This window comes from Mustela erminea, chromosome 12, assembly GCF_009829155.1.
Source record: "Mustela erminea isolate mMusErm1 chromosome 12, mMusErm1.Pri, whole genome shotgun sequence".
NCBI classification, from domain to species: domain Eukaryota; kingdom Metazoa; phylum Chordata; class Mammalia; order Carnivora; family Mustelidae; genus Mustela; species Mustela erminea.
Genome location: NC_045625.1, coordinates 74,982,838 through 75,001,880, shown reverse-complemented (window position 1 = coordinate 75,001,880; position 19,043 = coordinate 74,982,838). Strand labels below are relative to the sequence as shown.

The 19,043-nt window shown below is 47.4% G+C and overlaps 1 protein-coding gene across 1 annotated transcript in view; it reads left to right on the top strand.

Moving 5' to 3' along the window:
• The first annotated feature begins 2,397 nt into the window (after positions 1-2,397).
• The window catches only part of LOC116570711 (phosphoserine aminotransferase), a 28,234-nt gene continuing 11,588 nt past the window's right edge, over positions 2,398-19,043 (top strand). The window contains exons 1-6 of the mRNA XM_032308201.1: positions 2,398-2,560; positions 6,515-6,575; positions 7,918-7,987; positions 11,078-11,283; positions 12,304-12,476; positions 14,294-14,463. Coding sequence (XP_032164092.1) covers positions 2,501-2,560; positions 6,515-6,575; positions 7,918-7,987; positions 11,078-11,283; positions 12,304-12,476; positions 14,294-14,463 — 740 coding nt within the window. The 5' untranslated portion in view covers positions 2,398-2,500. The remainder of the gene's footprint in view (positions 2,561-6,514; positions 6,576-7,917; positions 7,988-11,077; positions 11,284-12,303; positions 12,477-14,293; positions 14,464-19,043) is intronic.

Here is a 19,043-nt window from a genome sequence, read left to right as displayed (position 1 = left end):
ACGGTGAACTGTCACTGAGTTTGGAATCCTGAACCCACCTTCTAATTGTGATTTAACTTTGCTTTATGGTTGAATAAATCTGACATTGTGGAAAGACAGAAGTTGTGTGTGCGCCTTTGTAGCAAGCACACTCACAACGACGTCCCTGAGTTGAGGGTCTGTGTGCCTCACTTCCCTGTAATATCATCTCAGAAACTGTAAGGCCCTAGGTGGAATGACTGAACGTGACAGGTGGTGGCTGGTGAGATGACACCCGCCCCAACCCCCCACCCAAATTTCCTGTGTCCCTTTGATGAGGGAAACAAAGGCAAGAGAAATCCAGCCTGAACTAAATCTCCTAATCGCGGACAGTCCACTGAGGGGACAGCCCACGGATGGATACCTGAGACATGCAGAGCCTGACCTTCCTCAAGGAACTCACGGCTGCCTGGGTGCCTTAATGTTTACGTTTTATGAAAGACTAAAAATAACCTTATCTTAATGGCACTGAGCCCCTCAAGGACCAGAAAGCCTTGTTTCCACATTCCTTGGAGACATACACTATCCCTAAACCCCACTCATTAAAACGTGTGTGTGTGTATTATATATAATATATATAGATAGATAAATTATATATATATATGTATATATAATCTCCTCATAATCCTGGTATAACTCTTTCTACCCATGGGTTCTGTCTCTGTGCTATAAGACAATCACCTTTTTGGACCCAAAAAGCTCTCAAGAATTCGTTCTTCACTCACAAACTCAAAAACATCCACATTTCATCACCTTGTGAGACACGGGAGTGGTAGAGAGCTAATTGGCTGAATCCGCCATATAAACCTGGATGGCGGACGCAACACAGCCATATTTTCTGGGGCTGGAGGACTAAATGGATGCCTGCTTTCCCCTCCATCCCAAACCTTAGGACCATGTATATCCCCGTGCTTGGGGACTCCAGGAAGGAGGAAGGCCAGCTCCCCCACTTCCCCAGGGGACTAGCTGCTAAGGGTCTACAGATAAGTCATGATATAAAATAATGTATAAGTGACGATTCTTGCAATCTTAGTTTATGGACTGAGATTCATATCCTCTGCTCAATTTTGCAGTTTTTAAACAAGGTGCTATGGAAAGCAGTGACCTTGTTCACTTCAGCTTCTTCTAGAAACTTTGCCCTCCAACTCACAAATCCAAAGCAGAACCTCTGCCCCCTGCCCTATCCGACCCACATACCACAAAAAAACAAGCAAAAGCCCCAAACCCTGCTAGCTTACAAGCCTTTTCACACTGGGATAATTGACGCTGTGGAGGGTGTTAAGAAAGTCCCAGGATGGGCACTGCTTATATTCCTGGAGCATCAATTTTGCTCAAAGATTTGGTACAATATTTTTATGTTCAAAGAAACTAGGTTACATGATGCAGTAGAAAGCAAACTTTGTAGTTTAAAAAATGATGAAATTCCAGACTTCAAAGAAATGTCTTTCCTATAGGGAAGGGGGCCTCTTGGTTTCAGAACCCCATGGGGGTTCTTTTGAGAGGGATGCATCTGTGTAAAAGTTTGAGCAGCTCTGGCCCTGCGCCCGGCCTGGCTCTGGGCCTCTCCCCAGGCTTGCGCCGATTCCCTAGGGATATTGCATTGCAGTTAATACCTCTCACATTTCTAAACTCACAGCTTGTCGGCGGTGGCGCAAACTGAGAGCTAAAGTCTAATTCTAGCTCGCTCTTTTCATAGGAGTAAAGGGAGAATCAGCAACCTACAAGGACTCCCGGGAAGGGGAAGGGGGGGTGCAATCCAGGTGTCCGGGGCTAGTGCCCCTCCCAGAGTCCTTGGCTGCTTCCATCCTTTCATCCTGCTGGAACTCCTGGCCGCCGGGCACGTGCGGAGAACCTCATTCCCCACCCACCACTCCCGGCCCATCCTTCACACGCCAGTTCCTTTCTTGGGAGCCCTGCCTCTCCACTGGAGTATCTGGGGTCCGCGGGGGAGCTCAGAAAAGCTTGGTGAATTAATAACTGCTGGCTCTGAAATATGCATCAGAACCCAGGGGTTGGTGAAGGAGAGGTGGTTGGATTGGGGAGCGATTTCCTCCACATCTTCCGGTGCGACCGAGAGAGAGGGGCTGGGGTCAAGGTTGGAGGGCGGAAACAGACTTGATCCAGGATGCAGAGGCACTAACTCACGTTAGCAGGGGCAGCCTTTTCCCGCCGCCCACGATGCTAGGGCGGGCACTCTGCGGAGTCCCAAGGCTGGCGCAATCTCCCGCGCGCCTTGCATTCATCAGAAAAGAGTTGAAACAGTACACGAGAGGAGGAGCAACTGCTCCTGGGCCTTGGCTGTTGAGCACGACCAATGGGGATGCGAGCCCCGTAGCGCGAACCAATTAGCGCAGGGCCTGCTCCTGCGCGGGCCAATGGTGGCGCCGCAGGGCGCTGGGAGAAGACAGATGGTCTGCGCCCGCAGCAGACCCGCGCCGCGCACGCTTCTCTCCGTTGTCCTTGTCGCCTACGCTGCCGCACCATGAGCGCCCCGACGCAGGTGGTCAACTTCGGGCCCGGGCCTGCCAAGCTACCGCGCTCGGTAAGTCCCCACGGGCGCGCGCCGGGAGTGGGGTCCGAGCGGGAGCCCGTGCTCGGGTGGCTGTGCATCTTTGCACGGGGTCTTAGGATCCCCTCTCCCCGGTCGGAGCCCTCCGAACCCTCTGCGCCAGCGTGCACGCCCAGTTCGGGACCCCTCGCAAGTGGGTTTCTGGAAGAATGCGCTTGGGAGAAGGAAACTGGGCAACAGGACTGTGCAGCTGCCCCTGGCGCCGACTGCCGGCGAGCGGCTTGCACGACGTGACTCACCGGCGCAGCGCACCTGCAGACTCCGGGTCTGCCTTCTCCGGTCCTGGGCCCGGGCGCGGCGCAAAGCAAAAAGCTCTCATCGCTGGGTTCGCCTTGCAGGGCACTGCTGCGAGCCAGGCAGTATTGAGTGGATCCGTGAATGGACACTGAGTGAATGGTGAATGGGGATCGCGCGTTAAACTGGAGGGGATTGCAGACTGGAGTCCCGCGCCTGACCTCTTGTAAGGAGTGTTTGGTTTAGCCAGCACTTGGGAACATTGCTTTTCAGAAATGTAAATTTGAAAGCCTTCAGTCCCGGCTTTCCTTCCTTGTTTCCCAAGAGAACCTTCCCTTCCCCCGCCTTTTTCAGTCGTGCTTTTAATTTTTTTTTATTATTATTATTTTAAATTTTAACTGGCTTGACTCCTAAAGGCGTTCGAGTATTCAAATTCTGGTAGGCAGTGGGCGGCCAGCCCAGTTTGCTTCACTTTGTTTCGGAGGAAATGGAATGATTAAATTCTCCCCGGGGCCACAACCAGACTTTTCAAGTGCAAGTGGAACTCACTCCCTGCCTCCCTAGGCCCCTCGCCAGGTTTCGGCTCCTCCCCCCAAACGCCCATTCTCCTTCCCACATCATCTTCAGTCCGCCCCCGCCCCCACCAACTGTGAAGAAGGCAGTTTGTGGTGTGCCTTGATTGACAAGCTGCTATCTCTGTTGTTATATTTTCATTTTTCTAACCACATTGACTCTGATACTATGTTGTAGCAACATGGGGCTTAGCCAAGTGCTTTACAATTATCTATTGTTGAACAGAGTAGAAATCTCCCTGGGATAGAGCCTCTTCTGTGTTGTAAGAACAGAGAATCTTAACAATTTTAGAAGGGAAAGGACTTCGTGCTTTCCTAGGGGCAGAGCTCATAGTAGTGGAAAGAGCAAGGCTTGGTTTTTCCCACTTACTGCAGCCTGTTTTAGGCGAAATTCCTTCCCTGCTTAGAGCTGTGCAAGTGATTTTTGTACCCTCCTCAACTTTGTCTTGTCTCCGTGGTTTGGAGCCTTCTGAGTATTTGTTCCCTGTGCAATTTCTTTTTTTTTTTTTTTCCTTTAAAAGTACTCTCTCCCCTGTGGGGCTCGAACTCAGGACCTGGGGATCAAGAATCTCAACTTAGCCAGCTAGGTGTCCCTCTCTGTGCAATTTCTTATGCCTTTCTTATAATGGAAGTTGACAGTTATTTCTTACTTTCTTGGGAGGATTTTTCTCCTCAGATGCCTTCTCTGAGGGGTGAAGGGGTGGGAGGACGTGGCAGATGTTGCTTTTTATGAGTTTTGATTTGATTTGATTGTAAGGATTAGAGAAGCTTTTCAAACTTTATTGCTGACCGAGACCACAATGAGAAATATATTTTACAAAATGACGAAGTGTATGTATAATTAAAGCCTTGTGAAATATTTAGCCTAAATAACTATGACATACATACTTTTTGTACTGTGTTCAATGCTAGTCTGTTCTATTTAAAAAAATGTATTGTGACCCATAAGAACGATTGCATTCTGCAGTTTGAAAAAATAAACGCCACTGGACTAGAGGGGCATGCTTTTTGGGTAGAAGTCTTTAAAACTCTTTGTAATGATTTGGATCATAAACTCATTTCAAGGGATACTGCCTGTAAGAGAAATCCTGTCTTAAACAGGTGCAAAGATGCCTTTACTATCTGTTTGTGTTCACCAAAGAAAGGATTCATGAAGTGTGTTTAATCGGCCAGTGCTGATAATAATAATCATCAATAATAATAATCATCCCATAGTTTGCAAAACCAGTGACAAATACTTTTTTAAAATGCTAGCTTTTAATATTATTATTGTTTTTAAAGATTTTGTGTATTTATTTGAGAGAGAGCGAGAGCATGAGAGGGGTGAGGGTCAAAGGGAGAAGCAGACTCCCTGCCGAGCAGGGAGACCCATACAGGACTCCATCCTGGGACGCCAGGATCATGACCTGCACCAAAGGCAGTCGCTTAAATAACTGAGCCACCCAGGTGCCCTATTATTATTTTTAATTAATTTCTACACCCAATATGGGGCTTGAACTCACTACCCCAAGGTCAAGAGTCACATGCTCCACGGACTGAGCTCGCCAGGTGCCCCAACAATGAAAAATTCTTAAACTACGCCCCCTTGCCAGGAAATCTTTTGTCTAATTCTTTATTGTTAAATGTTGTATTTCAGACAAGTTGCCATCCAGTTTAGATTGTTTTGTGACATCTGATTTAGTCTCTGTCTTCCAAGGAAATTTGATGGCAGGATGCTTCTACAGAGAGCTTGTCTCACCTGTTTCGTGTACATTTTTAGAGCTTCCCCCCTCTCTTTGCATGTTACGGCAGTTCTCCCAGACACAAAGGTAGGCAGGGGAATCCATGCACACGTCTCTGAGGATTTTAACTTGCAACACCTATCTACACCCTCTTTTTCCCTATCTGCCCCTCGATTTTTTTTTTCTTTTTTTTTTTTTTTTTTGAGGGAGAGAGAGAAGCAGATTCCCTGCTGAGCAGGGAGCCAGACCCTGAGATCTTGACCTGAGCCTAGGGCAGATGCTTAGTGGACTGAGCCACCCAGCCGCCCCTGGATTATTTTAAAGCCAATCCCAGATATCATGTCATTTCACAAAAACACTTTAGCATTCATCTCTGATAAGACTTTCTATCTGTCTTCTTTAAAAACAAATAAATAGGGCGCCTGGGTGGCTCAGTGGGTTAAGCCGCTGCCTTCAGCTCAGGTCATGATCTCAGAGTCCTGGGATCGAGTCCCACATGGGGCTCTCTGCTCAGCGGGGAGCCTGCTTCCCTCTCTCTCTCTTTCTCTGCCTGCCTCTCTGCCTACTTGTGATCTCTCTCTGTCAAATAAATAAATAAACTCTTTTAAATAAATAAATAAATAAAGGATTGGTGTTGTTTTTTGGTTTTTTCCCCATCGCGTAGTTACTTGCGTTCTTCGCACTTTGGGGGAGAAAACGGCTCCTCCCAGGTCAGCTGTGTTTTGCAAGGGGTGGTGAGCCGTGCCCCTGTTTTCTGACTCTTTGGGATTGCCAGTATACTGGGTCCCACCTGCCCATGTGTCCCTGTAAGGTAGAACGTGCTTGAGGGGCTGCAGTCATCTTAGTAGAGGGGTCAAGAGACTGGCTAGGTGCCTACCCTTCAGAGCCTCTGCTGATCTCTCTCTTCTGCAAACTGGGGACAGGAGTATCACCCGCATGGCTCTGTTGGCAAGAGGGATCAGTATGTCATTATTCCTGGACTGATCTTATTCAAGGCCAAGCTTCCTAATTTCTGTACACCCAACCTATCCCAATTGAGCACCTTAGACTGGCAAGATGGGAAATTGATTTATCTGCTTAATTTCAGCCCAATTGATCTTTTTGTTGTTCCCTGAACCCAGGACTCAATGCATTTTGTTGCACTTTTGCTTTCAGAGAGTGGTAAGTGTAACTGTGGAGCAGACTTGTCTGGGGAATCTGGGTTTTCCCAATGGTCTTATCTTGATCATTAAGGGTTGTCATAAGAAAAATTCTCTATTTGATTTTTCTTTTTTTTAATCTAGGTGAATTTTTTTATCTAAGTAAATTCATTTTGGGAAAATCCCTCTCTGATCTGATGTCCAGAGGCAGAGCTCTGGACTGAATATTCAAATCATTTTATTTTCTCTTATTTCTTCTAGGTATTGTTAGAGATCCAAAAAGAACTATTAGACTACAAAGGAATTGGGATTAGTGTTCTTGGTAAGATTCACTTTTTGACTCTAAATATCCAGGTTCCAAAGAGAACTGATGAAAATGCATCTGCCTTGAATTTTCACCTCTGTCTCCTTTAGGCCTTTGTAAATATATTTTTAAATATTGGTATGTTTGATAGAAACCTTTTAAAATTTTTTTCTAAAGGTTTTATTTAATTATTTGAGTGAGATAGAGCATGAGGGTGGGGGCAGCAGAAGAGGGAGAGAGAGAAGCAGGCCCTCCACTGAGCTGGAGCAGGGAGCCTGACGTGGGGCTTGATCCCAGGACCCCAGGATCATGACCTGAGCTGAAGGCAGACACTCAACTGACTGAGCCACCCATGTTCTCCTAGAAGCAGTTTTGAAATCAGCATACATGCTGGTGAGGGGTTCTTGCTTGTCCGTTTACCACTTCATGATTACTTTTGCGATTTATAGTGTCCGAGATCAGAGGATGCTGAACATACGCATCCCAGGACTCCAGCCCTCTTTTACTGAACTTGAAAATGAACCTAGTAAAAGTTCAAAAGTCTATAAGCCTTTGCTCACATCTTGCACCTTAATAATTGCATTAAGTTTCTCCTTTATCATTGAGGAAGGGGTCCTTTGAATTTTAAAAATTTTAAATTTTAATTTCCTTTTTTTTTTTTTTTTTTGTGGGGGGGTAACTCCCAAGGATGCACAATATGGAGAGATTATAGGGTTAACTGTAGGATCACTGCTATTAAATTTTGTTCCTGTGGGTTTGGTCCCAGCCACGCTGGGGTTTCTGTGCAGTGAGAGCCACAGAGTGGCTTATTTCTATGGGGCAGTCCTTGTACATGGATTCATATTTGTGAGAAGTATGTTGAGAAATCACAGGGACAGAAGGATGAATTAGTAAATGGCTCATTCAATGAGTATGCCACTTGAAAATCATTCTGTGACTAGAAGTCTCCAATGTTTGCAATTTGAAAATTAGTTTGGATTTTCCCCATAGACGAAGTGAGACTTGGCCCACAATTTGAGTGCAAAATAACTGAGTTTTCCCTTTATCATCTTATTTGCAAAGTGTGTAGCTACTTCTTTTTCTTTTTTTTTTTTAAGATTTTATTTATTTATTTGACAGACAGAGATCACAAGTAGGCAGAGAGGCAGGCAGAGAGAGGAGGAAGCAGGCTCCATGCTGAACAAAGAGCCCGATGCGGGGCTCGATCCCAGGACCCTGGGATCATGACCTGAGCCGAAGACAAAGGCTTTAACCCACTGAGCCACTGAGGCGCCCTGTGTAGCTACTTCTAACGTTACTTCTGTGTGATTGGTTTTAAACAGGAACTTTTTTTTCTTGTTATTTATCTTTCCTTCCACAGAAATGAGCCATAGGTCGTCAGATTTTGCCAAGATTATTAACAACGCAGAGAATCTTGTGCGGGAATTGTTGTAAGTTTAAAATTTTAAACAGAGTCATTACTCTTGGTTGATAATCTGTATATGTGAATATCTGTTAACAATATTTACTTGGCTGTGTGTTAAGAATATTTCATAGTTAAAAATAATCTTTTGAAGAGTTTTCCCAAATTCACTGAATTAGTATATGCTTTTTACTTGTTTCCCATCCTGCGTTTGTGTTTTTATTTTAATTTGTTTGTTTATTTATTTATTTATATTTTTATTTATTTTATTTTATTTTATTTTATTTTTAAAGATTTTATTTATTTATTTGACAGAGAGAGATTACAAGTAGGCAGAGAGGCAGGCAGAGAGAGAGGCGGAAGCAAGCTCCCCGCTGAGCAGAGAGCCCCATGTGGGACTCGATCCCAGGACCCTGAGATCATGACCCGAGCCGAAGGCAGCAGCTCAACCTACTGAGCCACCCAGGCGCCCCTATTTATTTATTTTTAGAGGGAGAGAGGGGGAGTGAGAATTCTAAGCAGGCTCCAAGCCCAGTATGGACTCCCTGCCAAGCAGAGAGCCCGATGTGAGGCTCGATCCCACAACCCTGAGATCATGACCTAAGTGGAAATCAAGAGTCAGATGCTTAACTGACTGAGCCACCCAGGCACCCCTGTGTGTTTTTATTTTAAATGGTGTTTCCAATGATTTGAAATCATTATATCTAAGAAAGATTTTTCAGGATTAAAAGGGATTTAAATAACAGAGAAATGGTCATCTTGGTCAGTGTACTGGTTCTTAAAGCAAGGGCCTCATAGTACCTGTTCAGTCACCTGCCTGTGGGCAGGTATTAAAAAATTCAAGTACAGGGCCGACCATGCCCAGCTGAATCAGAATCTCTGTAGAAACTTCAACTTTAACAGACTCTTTGGGTAATTTTAAGAGCTCTTCACTCCAGGAACTTCTCAAATGATCCCTCTTAGCTTATCTGCACTACTCTCCTTACCCAGAGGAAACCTTACTCTTAAGTAGATTGCTGTTTAAGGGATAGATTTCTATACTATCTAAGTATAGTCACATAAATGTTACAAATGCGGTAATCTTTAGAAAAAAACAAACCAGGGGTGCCTGGGTGGCTCAGTGGGTTAAAGCCTCTGTCTTCGGCTCAGGTCATGATCTCAGGGTCCGGGATCGAGCCCCACATCAGGCTCTGCTTGGCGGGAAGCCTGTTTCCCTTCTCTCTTTGCCTGCCTCTCTGCCTACTTGTGATCTCTGTCTGTCACATAAATAGATAAAATCTTAAAAAAAAACAACAATAAACATTTCCTGCTCATAAAACTAGTGTATATTCATGGTAGAAAGTTTAGGAAAAACTGAATGTCACAAACTAAACTGAAATTTTCCATAACCCCATCCGTCAGAAGTAATTATTGTTAACATTTTAAGGGTGCAAGTTTGCATGATTTCACTAACACGATTGGAATTGTACTATTACTTTCCTTTTGAACTGTCTTGATAAAAGTCTTCAGGTAGGGCGGGCTGGTGCCTTTTTTTTTTTTTTTTAAGATTTTATTTATTTGACAGAGAGATCACAAGTAGGCAGAGAGGCAGGCAGAGGGAGAGAGGGAAGCAGGCTCCCTGCCGAGCAGAGAGCCTGATGCGGGGCTCGATCCCAGGACCCTGAGATCATGACCTGAGCTGAAGGCAGAGGCTTAACCCACTGAGCCACCCAGGCGCCCCGGCTGGTGCCATTTTTGTGAGGAGCACTAGAGCCCAGTGCATTGTGGGTGGCCAGAACCGGTCATCATTTGATTGGCGCCTCACATGGGTTGTGCCTGTTGGGTTCCATGTCATGTTCACAGCACAAGGCCATCCTTCATGGAACAGGTATTTGGAGCCCCGGCCCAGAAGATGTGGCATTTGACCCGTATGGCTGCAAGCCTCTTGGGACCGGACTTCCAGTTCACTTTCTGGGCCTATCCTTTATTTTCCTAACCAAGTGCCTGTCTTGTGTCCCTGTCCCTGGGCCTGTGTCTCATGTCCTTCCATCCAGGTGTTGGCCTGCTTATCTGTCTGGCGTCTGAATAACATAAACCTGGAACGGTGCCTTGGGCTGCCAGTCCTCAAGGCTGCCGAGAACCTCGTGTTTTAGAGCCTCCCAGTGCGAGCTGCCTGCTAGCCTACATGATTGCGGGCAGATGGGGTTCAGGACCAGATACTTACTTGCACACCACCCATTCAAACCCTCTCACATTGCCCTGCCCTTTGGTACTCAGGCCTCTGTGCTGGACCTCTGTCCCCAGCCATCTGCCTTTGTTCCTAAGCTCTGAGCTTCCTCAAGGCTGGGGTCCAGTTTCCATGGCCTAGTCCCTCTGGGGCTGGCCTTCTACTGCCTGCAGCTATTCCAGAAAACATCTTAATTTTGTACGCTGGAGTAAAAAGATTTTCACTGGTAATCTCGATGTTCATCAACATGTGATGACGTGCTTAAGCCTAACACATTATCTCAGATCCTTTGCTAGGGTCCACTTGGTTCCTGTAAGGGACCAGCACATGTCTGTTTTTAGGACTTCTGGTTGCAGAAGCCCAACTCTCAGCGGAAGAGGAAATGTATTACCTCGTGTAACTGGACAGTGCAGGAGCGATTAAGGAGGAGCTCAGGTGATGTCCAGGAAGGTCTTTTCCTCCATCTCCTGGCTTTGCTTTTGGATGTGTCGGCCTCACCAGATGGCCACCAGTGGTTGCAGGATTAGCTAGTTTATTCGTTCCCTCAATAGAGACCATTCATCTTTTCCAGAAGTTTGAGCGAAGATCTCAGAACTGAACTCCGCTGGCCATCTTGGCTTGTGGGCTCATCCTCTGGAGTCAGGGTTGGCCACCCTAGAACCGTGGGGACTGAGAGTGATAGCAAGGTGATTCCCTAAAGGAACAGCAGGGTGTGACTAGCTTCCCTCCAAAAAGTATCCATAGGCTTCCACAGGGAGCCCAAGGAAGGGCTTTGGGGAAGGCAAAGCAGGGCTGGGACTTTACCACATTTCTTGTAGTATATCCACCCAAAGTAAAGTGCTGGTAGAGCCTCGCTCATTCTTTCTTTGACTTTGTGTGTCTCTGTTTACTGTCTCCCATGCTTCTGCCCAGAGCCATTCCAGATAACTACAAGGTGATTTTTGTGCAAGGAGGTGGGTCTGGCCAGTTCAGTGCTGTCCCCTTAAACCTGATTGGCCGGAAAGCAGGAAGGTGTGCTGACTACGTGGTAACGGGCTCTTGGTCAGCTAAGGCCGCAGAAGAAGCCAAGAAGTTCGGGACTGTGAATATCGTCCACCCCAAACTTGGGAGTTACACGAGTAAGTGCTGGGATCTGAGCTCTACAGTGATAATAGAATGTGGACAAATGCTGCCGAGTGGGTGGTCCCTTTTCAGATACCTGGTTATCCCTGCCCAGGGCAACCTGCAGTTTTTAATTCCTTCTGGTTGGTAGCTGATTTGATACCATTTAGAGTGGATAGTCTCCCTTGTTAAGATTACTAACTGGCTGCTACAGAATGAATATTCTTTTTTTTTTTTTTTTAATATTTTATTTATTTATTTGACAGAGAGAGATCACAAGTAGACAGAGAGGCAGGCAGAGAGAGAGAGAGGGAGGGAAGCAGGCTCCCCGCTGAGCGGAGAGCCCGATGCAGGACTCAATCCCAGGACCCTGAGATCATGACCTGAGCCAAAGGCAGCGGCTTAACCCGCTGAGCCACCCAGCCACCCCAGAATGAATATTCTTTGATTTACTCAGCTGAAAAACCTATGGCTGATTTGGCTTTAGGTATGGCTTGATCAAGGGCCCCAGTAATGTCTGCAGGTCCTGCTGTCTCTCCCGGTCTCCTCTGTGATGGCTCCACAGTCCTTTCCCTTTTAGAGGATGCTCCTGGCCTTATATTCTCCCAAGTTTCAACGCCTTCGTGCAGGCATTCCCAGTCACAGCCTCACATGTCCTGTGCCCCATTCCCATTCAGTCATGTGGCTGCGGGTGAAACTGACTGCACCGGAACTACATGGACTGAGTTGGGGCAGCTGGAGCCCCAAGAAGGAACTCAGTGGACATAGGGTGGATGGATACTGGGTAATAGGAAAAATTTCCACCATACCATTCTTGAAGATTAGTTGCCCCCAACAACCGTCAAGAGGATGGGATGAATCATCCTTTTAGGTTGTTGATGGGGATTATTATATAAGATGGATAGGGTGGTTTCCCTTGGGAGGACTTTGGAATCAGCCTTTCACAGCTAGGGGAGGGCTGTCCTGCCTGGCCATTCCCATCTACATGAGCAAAGAGGAATGAAAGCACAGACTCTCCACCTCTTCTTCTGTGATAGAAATCCCAGATCCAAGCACCTGGAACCTCAGCCCGGACGCTTCCTATGTGTATTACTGCGCCAACGAGACCGTGCACGGAGTGGAGTTTGATTTCATCCCTGACGTCAAGGGGGCAGTGCTGGTTTGCGACATGTCCTCAAACTTCCTCTCCAAGCCAGTGGATGTTTCCAAGGTAGAGTGTATAGGGGCCAGGTGGGGGAACCCCTGTGTCTTGGATTTCATGAAGGCATTTTAAGAAATAGGAAAACAAGGAAAGGCCCAGAATGTCTTGGGCCAACAGAGACCCTGAAGCCAAGACAACTCACGATGCCCTGGCTGAAAGTTCCTTATTTATAGTAGTTTGTCAGGACGTGTGAGTCTTGATGGGTTCCACCTTGTGTTAATGATGGCCTCACAGAGTCACAGGGAGTCCTTGGGAACTTCATCTGCCTTTGAGGGTGCCTCTTAGGAAATGTTTTGGTCAATACATTGGGAGTAGCTCACTGACTTCTGGGGAACCTGCAGATGATCCAAGCTCGGGGGATCTGGGAAGGGGCTCCCCCTTACCTTGAGCCCACCTCAACTCCAAGAGCATCCACAGGACACGTGGGCTTTCCAGGCGGCACGTCAAGGCGGGCAGGGGAGCAGTGCCCTCAGGTGCTTGCCGTGAGGGCGTGTAATAACTGTAAAGCATTTAGAAACAAACACACTCAATGGTAGCCTGCCTTTTAAAAAAAAAAATATTGTGGTATAATACATATAACATAAAATATACCATTTTAACCATTTTTGCATGTACAGTTCAGGGGAATTAGGTATCTGAACACTGTTGTGCAAATATCACCTCCATCCGTCTCCAGAACTGTTTATCTTCCCAAACTGGGACTCTTGCCCCTAAAACAGTAAGTCCTCAGGGCTCCCCCAGGCCCCGGGAGCCTCCACTCTCCACATTGGACTTCTCCAGCTCCCTCATAAAATGGGACTCATGCAGTATTTGTCCTTCTGTGTCAAGTTCATTTCACTTAGAGTATGGCTCAGGGATAGCCATGCAGTGGCTGGTGTCAGAACATCATTCCTTTTTAAGGCTGAATAATATTCCATGGGGTGGTTCTCCCACGTTCTCTTTGTAGCTTGCTTTTTATTACCAGATCTGTGCATTGGCAATTCTCAACAATGCTAACTGTGACATACTCCCTTCCGGGCCAGACCCTCTTCCCTCGGACTTGGGATGCCATTTGCTGTTTAGAAGGATTTCATGGGGGGAGGTGGGAGAAGGCTGTGTGTCTTATAGGACAACATTTTCTGAAGTTCCTTTAAGCTAAAGGTTCATTTAGCTTAATTTCTGTTTGCTAAAATTTCTTCTCAGGTAGCTTGTCTATTTCTCAGCATCTTCTGAGTGTCCTTTTATGCAAACATGAATACGTTAAGAATGGTTTCTTTTGGTTACCAGGAAAAGTTAGCAGCCTCATTTTATTTTGTTTTAAATTTTTAAAAAGATTTTATTTGTTTATTTGAGTGAGAGAGAGCGAGCGAGTGTGCACACACTAGCAGGGGGAGGGCCAGAGGCAGAGGGAGAAGCAGGCTCCCCGATGCGCAGGGAGCCCCATGTGGACTCGATCCCAGGACGCAAGGATCATTACCTGAGTCGAAGGCAGACGCTTCACTGACAGAGCCACCCAGGTGTCCCAGCAGCCTCATTTTAAATACTGGTTTGGGTGTAGAAAGGAGGTATACAGAGCGAAGGTGAGTATGTATAAGATCTTTATAGAGATGCTCAGACTAGCCCCTTGCTGGTGAGAAGGACCAGGCACATACTTAACCTGCAGGCCCCAGACCTGGGGAGGACAGATGTGCTGTCCCAGATGGAGATGCCAGTAGAGAACGGAATGCACTTTGAGCAGAACTGGAATAAAATTGGTTCCTCGTGCTTTGGACAGAGACCAGGAAATGGGGCTACATGTGTGAAAAATGGCCGTATGTATCTACAATAGCGTGTCTTCTCTTGCTCAGTTTGGCGTGATTTTTGCCGGTGCACAGAAGAACGTGGGCTCTGCTGGGGTCACCGTAGTGATCATCCGCGAGGACCTGCTGGGGTTCGCGCTCCGAGAGTGCCCCTCGATCCTGGAATACAAAGTACAGGCTGCAAACGGCTCCTTGTACAACACGCCCCCGTGCTTCAGGTGAACTCTGGTGGGGGGTTGGGGGGTGGCAGGGGGCAGGGGACTGATGGAAGGGGTCTCACTGTTTCCCATCAAAGCGGAGACAGATAGCTTTTTAAGGTAGAGAGTGTTTTCATGAACCAGTGACCTCGTAGTTCAGACATCCTATCAGGCTTCTCGGCCTAGCTCGCCTCTCTCTCTCTGTTAACCTTCTCTGCACTGTCAGATCAGTTTTTCTTGCCCTTTCTTTTTGGGGGTGGTGTTTTGTTTGATCTCCATAGCTTAGTGGTTCACCATTAACCCAGACGCTCTCTGCAGATGAAGTGGCAGGCTTGTATCTCAAACAACCGGTGAAGCTTTGGAAAAGGACTTTGAAAGGCCAGGCCTCCCCCGCTTTCTTTTCTTGCCCTGCTGGGCCTGCCCGAAGCTGGCCGCCGTGGCAGCAAACATACTGGCTTGGAAAAAACACCATTCTGGTTTTTCACCCAGTCTGCAGGTGCCCTGTAAGCTTGGCTTCCCATTAGCCAAGAAAATGGTGTTGAAACACATTCAGGAAGAGCAAGCCTTGCCCCCCTATGCCCCCCATGATCTTTGAAAAGCTGGCCTCAGATATTTTGTGAAAATCTTGTGACACCTAGGATTTAACAGTTGCCTGGGGGATTGTAGTGCTCACTGGCTGTGTGACCTTGGGCAAGTCACTTAACCTCTCTGTGCAGCCAGTTCCTCCAGGAGTAATAACAGTACCCTGCCAACTGGGTTGCTGTGAGGAGAGAACATATATGAAAAGCACTTCATGGTTGGCACTGGTGATTATGCAAGCTAGCTGCTGTATTACTATTATTGCTGTTTGTCTCTGTGTTAGTTCCCAGAGGCTTGGCAGGGGAGGGGAGAGCCACAGGGCAGATAATGGTGTAGAATGCCGACACTTCATATGTGTGACCCTTTTCATCCTCCCAAGCCCCCTAGGAAGTAGCATCCATTTTGCAAGCAAAGAAGCAGAGGCCATACTTGGAGGACACGGCAGAGCTGGGATTTGAACCCAGGTAGCCTGGCTCCAGATCCGGGGCCTGTATACACTGCACCTTCATGCTTGCCACAAGCGCAGTTATCAGTGTGCATTTATTTGTGTCTGAAGGATCCCATGTTAGGAGACTAGGTCACCATTAGAGTCTAGCTCTTCCACTCATGGATTTTTCTGTGGCGGGTGGAAGTGTGGGCTCAGGCTGGGTCAGGCTATGGTTCCATCCAGGTTGGGATTTTGTCAGAGCTCTCCCCCACGGGGTTGCCTCTAGAAAAATCTCCCAACTATTTGGCTATAGCAAAGAAAGGTGTTGTTTTTTTCAAAGTTAGATTTCTTTTTTTTTTTTTTAAAGATTTATTTATTTATTTATTTGACAGAGAGAGATCACAAGTAGGCAGAGAGGCAGGCAGAGAGAGAGAGAGGAGGAAGCAGGCTCCCTGCCGAGCAGAGAGCCCGATGCGGGACTCGATCCCAGGACCCTGAGATCATGACCTGAGCCGAAGGCAGCGGCTTTACCCACTGAGCCACCCAGGCGCCCCTCAAAGTTAGATTTCTGATGGAACTTTCTGCTAGATTTCTGCACAGCGGACGGGGATGCACAGCAGCTCATTTGTGTCTCCTGCTTTCCTCAGGGAATGGGGTGTTCTGGTGCTTACTCTCTCGGTCAGCTGTAAACCCCACTCTGTTTCACCGTGGTTGAAAGGGTCTCTGAAATGCCTATTAAGGGTGGGGCAGCGGCACCTGGGTGGCTCAGAGGGTTAAAGCCTCTGCCTTCGGCTTAGGTGATGATCCCAGGGTCCTGGGAATCAAGCCCCGCATCGGGGCTCTCTGCTCAGTGGGGAGCCTGCTTCCTCCTCTCTCTGCCTGCCTCTCTGCCTACTTGTGATCTCTGTCTGTGAAATAAGTAAAACTTAAAAAAAAAGGGGGGGGGTGGGGCAGTGGGGCTGAATCGCGACCCCATCTGTCCTGTCTCTGGGGGTTCCAGCCAGTGAAACAACCAGGGATCACTGGCCAGCTTGGACACGGGAACTGGTTGTGCTGAGCTGTGAAGGCACGGGAGCAGGGACCCTGGGGAAGCGGCTTAGATGCCAAGTTGCACAGTGACAGGGTGTTTGTCCCCACCCTGGGGCCAGGGCCTGGCTCGTAGTTAGGCGAGGCCTTCAGGGCAAGGCAGGGGCCACCATGGGCTCCAGGAGGAGACAAGGAGAATGTTGTCCCTGAAATGTGTCTTGAGAGCTGGCAAGGTCAGATTGGAGGAACGCCCGGAGGAGCTGGGGGAGGGCACGCCCTCTGCTACCTTCTGTGGTAACTACGAGTTGCTGGGAAGCAAATTCTGAACAAGGCAATGAATATGTTAAAATGCAGTTTGTTAATATTAGAGTGAAAAGTCAGCGGTGAAAAGTCAGTGAGAAAGCAGGTCAGTCTGTCTAATAAATATGACAATGATAGGAGATAACGAGGTCTGGAGTCAGACCTAGACAGGCTGAGAGAAAGAGCTCGTTCCAGTGGCTCTCATGGAGGAGCACTGCCCTCCCAGCCCCTCGCAGGCATCAGCCCCAGGCCTGGACCAGTCAGGTCAGCTGGTCACCTGGTCGCCTGGGGGAGGGTGGTGTGGTGGGCGGTAGGGAAGGGTGGGCACTGCCTCCGCAGAGCTTTCCTGCCCTAAGGGGGTTGCTGAGCCAGAAACAAAGGCAGAAAAGGGGCAAACATTTTCCCCTAGGCAGACCAGAATAGTGTTCACTGAGACCACCCCAGGGCAGGATTGTTAAATGTTGATTAGAATGGTGGAAATGGAGCAGATGAAAGAGTCTGGGTTAAATGCATGCTGACCAAGACCCCAACGGGTGTCGCTTTGCTTTCTTTAACCCTGAAAGAAAAATAAAAGTGTGTACAATTGAGCAATTACTCTAAATCTATGATTCGAAAAACTTCAGATTCACTCATGGTACTTAAACACTCAAGATTAGAAAATTACAGCTTGTCCAGTGAGAATAAGCTCCAAGGTAGAGAGGGGAAGATTCGTGCCACATTCTCTCCCCGAGTTCTTGACGGTGAGCTGATAAGGCAGCCCAAAGGCTTCCGAACTTTGTGTGACACAGAAGTCCTTGAAAAGGCCCCATATTTGAAAAGAAGCCTTGATTTACTTCTGTATTTTCTTTTAAAACCAGAGCTGAATGACCACAGGCTCTGGGCATTTTGTGCGAACTGGGCTGGGTTAACGGGCCTTCACGTAATGGGCCGTAGCCCTGAGCAGTGAATTGGGGTGGAAGAAAGGATCACGTGGTCATTCTGTTTTCCCCCTTTAGTAGATCACACTGGAGCCCATGAATGAACAGGCAATAAGATGCCTAAGCTTCCTTTCTGTCCCCACAAAAGTTATTTACCACAACTAACTGAACCTGTGAGTATTAATTTGTTTTTGCTCTAGTAGGAAGTAAGTAAAGTAACCAAGAAGAAACAAAATAACCTCATCATCTCTCAAGCCCACATTTCTCAGCAGAGTAGGATCGTGGGGCTGCCTCAGGGCCTTAACCTCACTCACCATGAACCCCAGAGGCAGATATGCCTCTGCAGTTAGATTCTTCAGAACAAACAGCTAGGAAGAGTTTTTCCCAAGGACTTCCTGGTATGCTTTTCTTTCTTTTCTTTTCTTTCCTTTCTCTTTCTTTCTTTCTTTCTTTCTTTCTTTCTTTCTTTCTTTCTTTCTTTCTTTCCTTTCTTTCATTCATTCTTTCTTTCTTTCTTTCTTTCCCTTTCTTTTTCTTTTCTTTTTTTAAGATTTATTTATTTGAGAGAGAGAGAGTGTGCACACTTGTGGGAGTGTGTGTGAGCACAGGAGGGGCAGCTGAGAGGGGAAGCAGACTCCCCGCTGAGCATGGAGCCCCACGGGGGCTCCATCTCATAACCCCAAGATCATGACCATGAGTCCGATGCTTAACCGGCTGAGCTCCCCCCGGGCACCCCTCTGCTCTGCTTCTATAAGCCTCAGCACACAGAGTACATTGTATTACTTAAGAAAATTAACGTTCTTAACAAAGGTTTCTGGAGTGAGCAGAAACTGCTGGGGTAGCCGCTGTTAACTGCTGTGTGTCTGGGCCTATGCAAGTACCCAGAGCCATGTATTCTGCAAGTGGAAATTTACCATATGGACTGTTCTGTGGATTCCTTTTTTTCTCCCCAGCAATATGCCATGTGCAGTATACTCTTACACTCTAATACAGCTTAAATGTCTGCCTTTTTTCTTTCTTCCCCTTTGAGGTGCTGTATGGTATTCTGTGGATCTCCTGTGGTTTATTGAGTTACTTATCAATAGGTGGCTTTAGATGGTGAACTTGCTGCTGTGTGAAGCCGGTGGCGTTTTAGAAGTAAAGGGAGAAATCAGGCATGTTCCACTGATGTGTGGGGAGAATTGAGGTGAAGTTGCACAGCTGCGTGAGCATCAAGGTCCCCTGGGTTTTGAAGAGTTTGGATTGTGTAGGGGTAGCAATCTGAGTTAATCATGAATGAGAAGCCTCAGGGAGAACCTGCTTCCTTCTGAGGGGTCAGCCTCAGGCTGAGGCCTCACAGGAGGCCCGGGGCG